This window comes from Ostrea edulis, chromosome 2 (assembly GCF_947568905.1).
Source record: "Ostrea edulis chromosome 2, xbOstEdul1.1, whole genome shotgun sequence".
Taxonomy (NCBI): domain Eukaryota; kingdom Metazoa; phylum Mollusca; class Bivalvia; order Ostreida; family Ostreidae; genus Ostrea; species Ostrea edulis.
In genome coordinates, this window is record NC_079165.1 from 102,118,658 (window position 1) to 102,132,419 (window position 13,762).

Consider the following 13,762-nt stretch of genomic DNA (forward strand, 5'->3'; position numbering starts at 1 on the left):
TTTCCAGGTTGGGGAAAAATTGCAGCCTTCATCTACTATAGTCTCCGAATCGGTCAAAATTAAATAATATCATTTCCTAGTATCAGTAACCAGCTCAGTAACACATAATGAAAAGTGTCTTATTTCTCCATCAATTATTACGTGGCAGGACCATTGTCATCCAAGGTGAATATGAAATAGCTACATAACCCATCGCTCTCTTTTATTGATATTCCCAGACAATGCAGATCCTCATAACAAACAGTTAATTTTTTCTAAATTCAATTGAAAATAAATTTTGCAGTGAAATGATTATAGCTACAATATAATTTTGCTACTGTTTGACAACACCAGTATCATAAAGTACACGCATGAATTTTTTTTTTCAAAAGTGAAATTCCATTCATGTTAAAATATCATTATTTCCAATAATCTTTGATTCAATTTCTTTACTCAGTAATGTCTTTTTAAAATGTATTAAGATATCCATTGTTTGATTAAACTAACAAATTGAATTTAATTACGAACCTCTCAGATCAAACACGTCCTCATCCTGTGAAAGCCACGAGATACTGCAGAAAGAAACAGGTTTGACTGTCAGGATCACAGAAGAGTTTAACTAAATAAGATGCTTTTTAAGTTTTGGCAATTTTTCACACACATATAAAATTTCTTTCTTACACTGTATTCCCATAATCAAGCAACATCATTTTTTAAATAAAAAAACCACCTCTAAGAAAGAAATTTAAAATTCAGTATGGTACCTTAAAAGAAATTTATAAATTCCATGTCTTTCACACATAAATTAATAATACAATTTTTCTTAATGCTGAGATATCAAATTTTTTACACTTTCAAACTTTAAATCCTCAGATAGCGCAATAGCTCGATCGCCCCCAGAAACTAACTCTTACCTTATTCCATCACAGTGATTATAACTAGTCACATGACAGGCTTCCTGCGATACAGTGTGTAACAAAGGTCACTTGGAAGCACCAACAGCATCGTAGCTCAGGTACAAGGTCTCTGTCTGCAGCATTTCCAGCCAGCCATGGAGAACTACAGAACTGCAGCTAAAGGTTGACAGCCCTTGGCCATTTTAGATCTGCAATTATGCACTCTGAAAATCAATGAGTTGTTTCAGAAAATTCTTTGAAAAAATAGCATTAAAAAACTTTTCTTTCCAATTCTTTTTTCCCCCATTGTTTTGATTTCAAAGAAGTTGGTTAAAAGAAAACTTTATTTAATAATGTAAAGTTATTAGAGTGTGTATCTTAATTTTGTTTCCCAAAAAGTAACATAAATCTGCCTATGAATGATGTAACTAATTAGGTCCTGTTTTTGCCACCTGATGAAGCTGGGGTAAGTGAAGTTTTGATAAGAATGTCACATTCTGTATCGCTGGATACAGGAACCAACTTCTGTGAGTAGCAGATAACCCTCGGGACAGGGTTCATCTCAGAAGAGGGATGCACCTGCTAATCAGCCTACAAAAATGTCTGATAAAAAAAACCCATCTACTTAAATTTCACAGTAATTAAAACTTTACATGAAATTGTATTTAAATTCTAAACTTTTTCCGTGAAGAGTTTTTAAAATACAAAAACAATTTACATAAAGAAAATTAAAAATACAGACACTTGTGTGCTATAACTGTATTGAGTAAAATCATCATACTCACATATATAATAGATTTATTTAATGATGTCAGAGGCAAGTTACATGAAAAAAAACCTTGTACATATGAGTCTAAACAGATGAATAGAAGAAAATGATACCAGTATGTGAAGAAAAATGATATTTCAATTTATGAAAGACACACTGTAGTGCAAAATGATCATACCGTTAAAAAAATATTAATGCTAACTGCTAATTTCCAAAAGAAAATAATGCTTTTCAAACAAATGGTTTCTATGACAATATTCAATACAAGCATTCATGTGGGAAATGATTCCCATCAACAGTTTTGCACCTGTTGTGTAATGGGAGCAGAAAGAAAATATAACACCCCATCCTTTCTGGCAGTGAATTACGCGATCTGCATGCAGGCAAGCTCCTGCTCAAACCAGCAGACCATAGCAGGTCATCTGTCAAATCAGTCACTGAAAAAAAGAATTTCACTTATAATTTCAAATTAGCATATCAAATAAAATGGTTTGAATATGGATTTGCAATTCCGTTTCTCTGTAACGCATTGTTACCTACTTAATTGTGTGATATTTATACCAGTATCTGTATCTGAATTTAAAGCCTTTTAACTTATTCTAAATTATGATTTCATTTCATATATGGATATACTATATGCTACATCACATGTCATAATTTGTTGTGTTTCACATATTTAACTTTCAGCTATAAATAAAAAAAAAAATTTAATATTAAAATGTATTCATGTGTTTTTACTAGAAAATCTTAGGCCTGGTTTAAATTTTGTTGATTTTATGATCATCCATGTATTATAGAGGTATCACATCTATAAAAACAAAGAACAGGATTTATTTTCAGAACAACTGTACATCGCAGATTTCAGTACCTGAGAAATGTTGCATAATAAATCCTTCATCAAGATTTTCAAAAGTTGGCAGATATGCAATACATCATACTGAATTTGAAGAAGCTTTTTTATACACTTGATGAATGAATTAGTTAATGAACTAATGATATAAAAATGCTTAATTCTAAAACTCAACATGCATAATGAAAACTATATTCGGAAAAAGTTCACAAGATCTATTTAATATTCTTTATAGAGATACTTTATTTCATAATTTTAAACCAGCCATATTTTATTATTATTATTACTCAATGCATGGAGTCTGGAAAAGTATTTGCCTCTCCATGACTAGCTTGCATTTAGTAGGGAATTTTATTCAATTGGTACAATAAAAAAATCAATTATTTATATTAAAAAATATTGTCAATTTTAAAGGGTAAAAGGTAACTCTTTTATTTTCTATTATTTATACAAAATGACTTCTGCAATACACAATTAATTCACATATATTCATGAAGTAGCAGTTTTTGTGAGACTTTTAAAAATTAAAATTTCGTTATTTTAACCAGCTTTTACATTATTATGTGGTTTAACAAAAATGTCTGAAAAAAAATTCTACTTTGAAACCATGATAGTGCCAAGTGCTCTCAGATATTTCATCTCAGAAATCCTGCAAACTTGGATAATTTAAGTTGAAATGATACTTTTTTTATATCATATACCAACCAATGTATCGTTCTTTGATACTGTGGATTTCACAGTGTGTGATCCGGTTTTCCGGATCACCACACTGTGGTTTTCTGATTCCGTATCAGTATCCTCTGAAACTGATGCTGTCACAATGATGTCACAATGCATCAACGCAACATTATTTGTGGAAAATATTGACCTCGTCACAAACGAACCTGCGTATACAAAACATAATTTCATGGTATGTCTGTGTTTTTGATCATTTGGATTACATTTATTATCTTATAAATGTGGATTTAAAATGCATAAGGGGGTATATAATAAATTTATCATTACTACAGTAATTTGATCCGAAGAGTTGGATCACGTGAGTTTACAGGTGCGGATCATCAGATCAAACTCGACGCTTCATGTCTTGTGTGATCTGATGATCCGTTCCTGTCAACTCGACGTGATCCGACTCTTCGGACCAAATTACTGTAGTAATAATATATATTTATCAATTATGAACTAGCTGGTATACTAGGAAATGTAGATTTGTCCAGTTATTTGCAGGTTATATTAAGTCAAGTAAAGAATCATTATATATATATATATATATATATATATATATATATATATATATATATATATAGACACCTTTATTCCATTTTTTGAGCATTGTCCATTGAAGAAATAACCATGTGCTCTTCATTAAAGTTGTCATGGATTTCACGTCCATCATAACCATAGCAACCTGAAGTTGTCAATAGTTCAAGAATGAAATGTACTCATCACATTGTAATACCATATTATATTGTGAAAGCGTTTTATTTCCTAACACCAAATTTAATTTAAATATATATACTAAAATGAATTAAAAGGAAGTTATATCATGAAATTCCTTTTCAAAAGACATTGAAAAATACATATATTATACGGTACAATACCTTATGCAAAAATCATGTAAATTAATATAATCAAAACAATTTTTTAAATGAACAAAGCACTGGAGATGTATCGACACAAAAATGATAATCATGCATCTAAACAAAAACATCTTATACTGATATATCTAAACTTACACAATAAGACCTTTTGTAAAATATATATAATATATATATGTTTTCATGTACATGTATGTTTGCAAATCATGCTCATTATTTATAGGCCTATCTATGCTATGCCCCCGGTGGGACCATGTTTGGCAAATAAATCTATCTATTCTATATATATATAGACTCTATATAAAGCACAGAAAATTTCACTTCAAGTTGCCTAGATGGTCGAGCAGTCTAGCGCGCTAGTTACATGCTGCTAGGAGATTTGGTTCCGTAGGTCGTGAGTTCAACCCCAGGTAGGGGCGGAAGTGGGTATCCAAATAAAGTGAAATTTTCTGTGCTTTATTATTATATTTAAAAATATTTCTTCACTTGAGGCAGTTATGTTCATTTAAGAGTTCATTGCTATTTCTCTGCTTTATTTATATATATATATATATATATATATATACTTTTTTTTTTTTTTTTGATTTGTTGATCATTAATTCAGCTGTATTTAATTATGCATGCATGGTTTTCAAAAATATGATATTATCATTGATAACCAACTTACACTGGGCTAGCTGATACTGCACAGCTTTATGGTTCACAGCTTCCAGCTGCGTCAGTCTAGTGTTTGTTGTCTTATTCTTCTACAATAATAGATTTGTCATCCTCACCCGCTGCAGCTCTGATTAAACATAAACATGTATTGTTTATCCACTAAACATTGATCATAACGCACAACTTACATACAAGCGAGATAACTCCGATTGCTGCATCCGACCAATGTTTGCCGAGTTAACGTCCCGAATTTTAATTTTGAACTGGGAGGGATGGATTCATCGTCGGATACCCACAGCTGAGCTCGAGATCAGCCGTGGGTATCTGACGATGGGATGGGTTGGAAAAGGGGGCAAATGTTAACCATAAAAGGTCGAGGCAGATGGGGAAATTTTGGAGAGAGAGAGAGAGAGAGAGAGAGAGAGATAAAACTTGTAAAATAAGGACTACTTTTAACCATTCGACGGAAGTTATGAGGACAAAAATTCTGTCTTTACAGTTGCGTCTCCATAAACGTGAGCCACAGAATGTACATAGATTTAGATACAGGATACATGTATTAGTTTAGTGGGGACAAGTGGTGTCCTTTCTGATATTCTCTTCTCTCTCTCTTCTCTCTCCCTTTCAATTCCAAAGAGAGCATTAGATAAACTTTTATAGACGCTTTTCACCTTTACTAATCACAGGGACTCGATTGTCACATACATGTATTGAAGTTTTGTATTATTTGTAAAATCTACCACTAAAATCCGGTGGGTTTTTTTTTGGGGGGGGGGGGGGCTTGTCGTTTTAAAATAGGTTAATCATATGCACATTTAAAAAAGTATGTATATCTGTGACCCTCTAAAAGTAGCATTCTCTTGTTCACACAAAATATATCCTACTCCTATCTCATACATTTTTTTTTTTTCTTTTATGCATGACACGTATCAACACTTCGCGAAAGTTACGTCCCTTGTCCGCCATCTCCCGGATAAAAATCGTATTTCCCTACGTTGGCCTTTGTAATTTTCTTCTCTGTAGCTTTGATATCTGTTATTTTTCCATCAATTGCAGTCATCTACAATATGCCCCAGATTGGGGCAACCCATTAACTTGTATAAAAACTTGGTAATTGGCTAAAATTCAAAGTAATAACATCTTACATTTGGTAAGGTAAAGAAGGAAAACTTGGTTTTTCACCGATTGACCTTTGGTTGACCCCGCAAAGGGACGTAACTCGCGGCGAAGTGTTGATACGTGCCCAATTTTTGCTGTTGCAATTTTTCATTCTATCGCACTTGTAATATAATTTATTTTTCTTGTAATATAATTTATTACAAAAATTTTCAATAATTCAATTTTCATTACGCAACCTTTAAAACCAAAATGTGAACATTCTAAATATTGAATGATTTTCATATGTAGCATGAGTTTTAAAATACACCGAGGCAGAATTTATGTTTCCTCGCACACCTAAAACAGATTTTTCAACATCTTTGACCTGTTTTTATATTCTTATGAAGCAAAGTTTATTAAAAGGCTTCTACATGAGAAGTTCGAAAAATCTCTTCCTGCGGCCTTAACTCGTCAATTAAATATACATGTATTGACGACGTTTCATCTATTAATCATTTTATTGAAAAATAAATATTAACGGTTAACTAACAACTCAACTGAAATATGACACGCGGGAAGATTTCAGCTTCTCCATTGCCGACCTCTCAGATTTATGTAGAAACATTCCATTATCACCTGCATATATATGGTGTTTATGTATCTCAACTGATTCGATACACAAGAGATTGTTCTGAGCATGATCAGTTTTTAAATCGAAACAGGCTACTGACAAACAAGTTGATGTTAGAGGGGTTTCAACAGTCTCGTTTAAAGTCAGCATTTCACAAATTATATGGTCATTATAATGATCTAGTTAGCCAGTACGACCTATCATTGGGTCAAATGCTGTCTGATGTGTTTCACACCAATTGTTAGGCCGTTCTTGGCACACTGATTTTGATAACGGATTACTCCGTTTACCTCATTAAGACATAGGTTCACGGCAGGTGTGACCGGTCGACAGGGGATGCTTATTCCTCCTAGGCACCTGATCCCACCTATGGTATGACCAGGGGTCCGTGTTTGCCCAACTCTGTTTTGTATTGCTTATAGGAGTTATGAGATTGATCGCTGTTCGTTATCTGCACCTTTCCTTCAGTTGGCTGACCATTTAGGTTCCATTTTTCTGCATTTTTTAAAATTTTACCTTCAATCCTGAAAATAGCAATTTTTGTTTTATCAGCTTTAACAGTAAGATCCTAGTCAGTTGTAGATACATATAACTCATCTAACATTTTTTGGAGCTCGTTTATATTCTCAGCAAAAATGACCACATCATCTGCATACATCAAAACATATCTAAGTTTAGTTCTCGCAAATGTAATGGCGCAGTATTGTGTTTTAAATATTCCTCTTCAAATCATTCACATATAGCGAAAAAAGTATGGGAGATAGCACTTCTCCTTGTAAAAGTTCTATGTTACTTCTATAAAAAAAAATCTGACATTATATATTAGACTTTATTCTTTGTAACACAGAACGCTTCACGCCAGCACACCTTTCATGTGCTTCGTGTTATACTGTCGCAGGGCGTCGCAGTTCATGTCCTCATGTATGGCGTCCAATACGTGTGAGGCGTGAGCGACAACTTGGTGATATTGGCTCCTTGTCTCTGCGTGAAGACCCAAGTCCTCAAATAGTTGTTGCTGTCAGAATGTGTATTCGTTTGAAGGATTCCCCCGGTGATCCAGGTTAGAATAGGTCCTTGGTACCCCTTGCTTGTCGTAAGAGGCGACTAAATGGGGTGGTCCTTCGGATGAGACCGCAAACAAAACGAGGCCCCGTGTGTGTCGTAGCAGGTGTAGCACGATAAAGATCCCTCCCTGCTCAATGGCCATAAGCGCCGAGCATGTGACGTATCCATATGAGTGAAAGATTCTTGAGAGAGACGTTACACAGTGTACAATCAATCAATCGTTTAAAGGATGGATGGGTGTGGTCACTCTGTTGTTGTCTTTTTACACTAAACTTTTAACATCAAAGCACTGTCCATGTTTTGGTAATGCCCGATTTGAAATTTAGTGTGATGAAATCATTTATTAAAGTTCTTGTTGGATGTATAGCGGGTCCCTGAACCTTCTAATTGCGTATGATAAGGAAGACAAACAATAAGTGGTATAAAATCGTGCAGCTTTCGATTAAATGCATTCATGTTTCCACGAAAATGAAAAATCCTTTAAGTGTGTCGGACGATCAGAATACTTAAAACTTGAGGGTCTTTTTCAAGATCAGACATAAAAATTATATGTTTGTTTTAATAACTTTGGATGTCTTCATCATGTGTCAATATGAAATTGCTGTGATTTGTTAGCACACACATATACTCACAGAGAGAGGGGGGTGGGGGGGGAGAATTGTTCATTTAAATTGAGACTCACCTGCTGTAAATTTACGGCCGTAGTGCTCGGTGAAGGTTCTTTAGCATGTCAACGTTAAGGTCATATCCGAAAGACCCGTAATTCTCACTTCTCAATGCCAAGTGTTTGGCGAAGGAGCAACCACTACTTTTGTTTGACGTCGCCATGGCACGAGTGACGAGTGGGGCTCGAACTCATGGCCTCCCTGTTACGAAGCGAACGCTCCAGATACCACCGAGCTATACCGAGAGAGAGAGTTCTTGAATTCGTCTTTCATAATAGCTAATATTCTCGAAAATAGAATGTAAAACTGCATGATGAAATCGATTAGTTCAAGTTTATTTACATGAGTATAGTAAAGAAATACATATGAGTATAGTAAAGAAATACATGCGGGTCTGAACTGCGATACTTCATTACGGCATACTTCAAGAGCGCCTCATAAAAAGTATACTGGCGTGAAGTGTTGCAGTGCAAGTATTTCTAAAAATGAAATTTATTTTTTATATTCACATTCTATATTCAATTCTGTCCGAATTCCCTGTCCTTAAAATAGACGTATATTTATCAAGATTCATACGCCCGTTGTTTACAACCGCAGCACGTTCACGATGAAATGATTATCATTACAATTTGTAAATACATGTACATGTATATCAAAGCAAAAAAAACCATATAATTTCACAATAATCGGCTATACAATACATCAAAACCTTTGTTTTTACCTTTCTTCTGAAATATATTCATAATGACTAAATATCCAAGATTGCTCTCGACAACAGCTGATCGCATCTTGCAAATAGAGTAACCAACGCCCAACCCGACCTCCAATAATGCAACCGCTTTCCGACCCTGCAATTAAAGCGACCACCGACCCACATCTCTCCAAAGGGACAGAAGAAAAAGAAGAAAGAAAATATTTAGCAAATCATTCTTCTTGTTTCTTCAAAGCGATCAATTATATACCCATCAATGCATTGAAATATTTCTTTGTACCGTGTATCCTTGTCAACTATCATGCGCCAACTTAAGTTCTAATGACAAAGTCATGAAAGAGACTTATTGGACATCCATGTCTTTTCTTCCATGTTTACAATATCATTCTAAAATATATACAAAGCATGTAGATCACTACTATGTGTTTGTGAAACACAAATGCCACCGATAATGGCCAGTTCCAAAGATGGCCAAGGTTACAAGGACAAATATCTTGGTACCAGTAGAAAGATCTTGTCACAAGAAATGATCATGTGCAATATGAAAGCTCTAATATTTACCATTTAGAAGTTATGACCAATGTCAAACCTTTTAAAGGTAGGTCAAACGCCAAGGTCAAAGGGTTTAGTACCCACCGAAAGGTCTTGTCACAAGGAACACTCATGTGAAATATCAAAGCTCTAGCACTCACTGCTCAAAGGTTATCAGCAACATTAAAGTTTCAGACAGAATTACAAAATGACAGACAGGACAAAAACAATACCCCCCCCCCCCCCCCCCCCCGATCTTCGATCTCGGGGGCATAAAAAAACCCTGCATAAAAGTGTTTATTCTTATGACTTGACGAATGTAACAAATCTTTCCCAAAAGAGTTCGCTTGCAGACGTGTCATTTGGCCACTCTAAGAAAGGCGTTGTTTTCAGTAGAACATGTAACGAGTTACACATGTTTCTGGTGTCAACATTCTCCAACATCACAACAAGAAGAGACCCCCTGTCGCCCTCCACTTGCCGAGTCTGTGCCATCATCATCTCAAACTTGCACCAATGGCTCTGAACAAAGTTGTTAGTTAACAACAAGACCACCTTTCGACTTCCGTTGATCTTCTCGATGATATTGTCAATGATTAATTTTCCAACTTCAAAATCTCGGTCATGGAGGCACAGTCGAAGATTTTCTTTCTTTTCTAAACATGGAATCAACTTCGATATGACCCAGACGTGGTCATTCGAGTGATATGCAATGAATACGTCTTAGAGGAAATCGTCCTCACCGGGTAACCGTTCATATCCCAGTTTCTTAGCACGTATTAGATATACGTAATATTTGATGTGCCATCGATAGTGATACACCAAACTACCAACAATGACGATTATCACCAAAGCTACACACACACTCACAGCAGCAATTACATACGGATTCAGTGGATGACAGTACGAATACGACAAGCTGAACTTTGATAGGGTTTTCCCTGCCCATTCATGGGGCGATTTACACTTATAAGTATACGGCCATAACATGAGCACCTTCGTATTATTCTTAATCCATTCCCGGAACCAAACTAAATCGCACGTACAAAGGTAGGGGTTGCTTCCCAATGACAGTTCCTTTATGCCTTTTAGAAATACGGGAGGGAAAGAGGTCTTGTTGATTATCGCAATTTCGTTGTGATCAAGAAAGAGCGTTTTAATTGACGACACATTTTGAAAAACCCCACTCCTCCATGTGCTCAGCAAGCAGTTTTTCAGATTCAACGAACACAAAAAGGGCATCCTTGAAAACAAGTTTTCTGGAAGCGTCAAAGCGGAAGTGCTTTGAAGAATCAATTTGGTTAGATTGACCAAATGATGAAGAAGCTCGAAAAGCTTGACTCCATTGAAAGTGGTCAGTCGAATCTTTGTCATGTCCAATACATTTAATCCACGACAGTATCGAAAAATGTTTTTATAATCTGACACAGGCTGTGGTGGTCCAGAATGTGCGTCTGGAAACATATTCATGTGGTTGGCGATGTAAAGAAGACGCAAAGAAGAGCTATTGAAACAGGTAGTTTCAAAGACGATATTGTTGGAGAGTAAATACTGGAAAGATAGGCGGACTAGAGATGGCAGATCTGAAAATGTGTTGTTTGGAATAACCCAGAAGTAGTTTCCATCCAACGTTAGATTTCGAAGTTTTGGAAGACAGTTACCTCGGAAGTTGTCTTTGTCTATATCAGTTATTTTGTTTTGGCCTAAATCAAGAACTCGTAATTTTGGAACAAGGGATATTCCCGCATTACAAAATGTTGGAATATGGGTTATTTTGTTAAAACGAAGTCGAATAACTTTCAAGAGATGCGCACTTTTAAGGCTCGTATTTGTAATTCGATTGTTATTGAGACCAATGTATTTCAGTCTTGGTAAGCTTGAGAACACCCGACTATCAAAACTTTGTAGATTATTACTATTTAGAGAGATTCCCTCCAGTGAAGACACATTCCCCATATGGCTAAACATATCCTTCGGAAGGTTCGGAAGGGCCATCTCAATCAGATACAACTTCTTTAGTTTGCTGTGCCGCAGACCGTGAAAACTCTTCTTCAGGATTGATACAGGAATCTGATTTCCGCTAAGGTCCAAGAATGTTAGCCCCGGAAAAACTTCAAAGGCATTACTGGAAATGTTCCCGATTTGATTTCCCCCAAGAATCAGCTCCTTGAGTCGGAGTTTTGTTATGTTATGTAGTGTGTCCTGGTCGACAGATGGAAGAAAATTTCCTGTGAATTTTAAAACTTCTGTTTTCTCTGGGAGTTGTGGGATGTACCGTAAACGCTTACCATGTTTCTCACAAGACGCTACTCTCGCCGTACAAGTACAGAAATGTTTCGGGCATGGCCATTTGGAATCACTTTCTTGAATATAAATCACAAACAATATAAAGATAACTTGAGATGCCTGCGCCGCCATTGTAAACATGACAAAATATCACGGACATTAAGATTGAAGTTTCGGGAAGTTCCCTTTTATCAGAAGGAAATATATACGTATCGCATCCCCAAAAGCACGATGTATCGATCGATGCGTTTTAGATTTGTATGTACATACTTCATACGTTATATGAATATGAAAACTCTCTTTATATATATATATATGTGTGTGTGTGTGTGTGTGTGTGTGTGTGTGACACAGGCTGTGGTTGTCCAGAAAGTGCGTCTGGAAACATCATATTCATGTGGCTGACGGTGTAAAGATTGGAAGACATTGGCACACAGACATTTAATAAAATGGACCGGTCAAAGTGGTTAGTCGTAGAGTGTTAATGTTGTCGTGGACTCTGTTCGTAATATACCTTGGTCGCCCTAGATGTAAAATATCTTCCTTCAAACGTACTGTATTTTAACTATCGTGTGAGCCACAGGCACTTATATCGCTTGGGGCCTAATTACTATATATAAGAGTACTCTTGTATATAGTAATTAGACCCCAAGCGATATAAGTGCCTGTGCTCTTCACCTACACTGTAGTGTGAAAAATTATCAAAGGGACGTAAAATCATATTCCCAATTCAAACCGCCGCGTTGGTCTAGAAATAGAGTGTTCCCCTGCATGCGGAAGGTCGGTGTTCGAATCCCGGCCGCGACAGACCTAAGTCATTATAGTTCCATTGTCAAACGCTCGGCATCAGCCTCAGGTGTGAATGTTACGGGTCCTCGGAGATGACCTTATAAACGGACGTCCCGTGTCACAGTGAGTATGGCACAATAAGGAACTCTCTCTGCTCAATAGCCGTAAGCGCCAAGAATAGGCCGAAATTTGAAGCCCTTCACCGGTATTGGTGATATCGGTGACGTCTCCATGAGTGAAAAATTCTCGAGAGCGACGTTAAGTAAGAGACAGCCAATCAATCTTCCCAATTCAAGGGTTCGCGATTCACCATATCCTTTTCTCTTCAGAAATATGATAAATCATAAACCCGTGACTGGAAAGCAAACAACTTTCATGGAAAAGAGTAGAATATTTATATACATTGGGATTTTTGTTCAAGTGCAGCACAGCTTTGGCTCTATAATGGTTTGGTCCTCGTAGGGCAGCATGAAATTATCAAATTCAAACCGATTTTTTCATATAAATATGTATGGGGGCGTGAATTATTTGATTAATAGGTAATACACACAAATTGAGCTATCAAAAGTGAAGACAACGAACAGTGATCAATCTCATAATTCCCATAAAGAATACAAAATTAAGAGTAGGGAAAACACACACCCCCTGGACACACTAGAGATGGACTTAGATCCCCGTGCAATCTAATTAAAGCAAGATCCTATGATCCGCTCATCTACCACCGCTACCTAGTGAAGCGAAAGTAGATCATATGATCTAATTTTAATTAGATTGGTCCCCATGAGGAGTAAGCATCCCCCGTTGGCTGGTCGCACCAGCCCTGAGCCCCTATCTTGATAAGGTAAACGGAGTAATCCGTAGTCAAAATCAATATGTAAAGAACGGCCTATCAGTTTATATGGAGCACGTCAGACAGCATTCTACCAAACGACAGGTTGTATGTACAAGTAAGGTCGTTATAACGAACTTAGATTGTTCGAAAAACTTACTTCAAACGAGACTGTTGAGAGCCCAGAAGGAGTAAGCATCCTCTTTTAACCGGTCACACCCACTGTGAACTTGATACCTCGATCGGGTAAATGGAGTCATCGGTGTGCAAAGAACGGCTTCAATATTGGTATGAAAATTGTCAGCATTTGACACAATGACAGGTTGTAATGGTAAATTAATAACGACCATCAAATTTGCGAAATGCTGACTTTAAACAAGAGTTGAAATCCATGTAATATCAACTTATTT

At 36.2% G+C, this 13,762-nt stretch overlaps 2 protein-coding genes across 7 annotated transcripts in view; both read right to left on the minus strand.

Annotated features, from left to right (window-relative positions):
• The window catches only part of LOC125679513 (protocadherin-9-like), a 32,270-nt gene extending 27,216 nt beyond the window's left edge, over positions 1–5,054 (minus strand). Inside the window, exons 1-6 of one of the 6 annotated variants that reach the window (XM_048918781.2) lie at positions 4,757–5,054; positions 3,803–3,899; positions 1,952–2,081; positions 1,328–1,466; positions 894–1,084; positions 508–551 (exon numbers count right to left, since the gene is read on the minus strand). The gene's annotated coding sequence lies outside the window, so the exon portion shown is untranslated. The other 5 variants (XM_056155807.1, XM_048918780.2, XM_056155806.1 and 2 more) reach the window with 5 other exon arrangements.
• Positions 5,055–9,678: 4,624 nt separating this feature from the next.
• Positions 9,679–11,973, minus strand: LOC125679514 (toll-like receptor 3). The gene is given in 1 exon segment (XM_048918787.2): positions 9,679–11,973. A coding segment is annotated over 1 exon segment (2,124 nt). The 5' UTR covers positions 11,876–11,973; the 3' UTR covers positions 9,679–9,751.
• Positions 11,974–13,762: the final 1,789 nt, after the last annotated feature.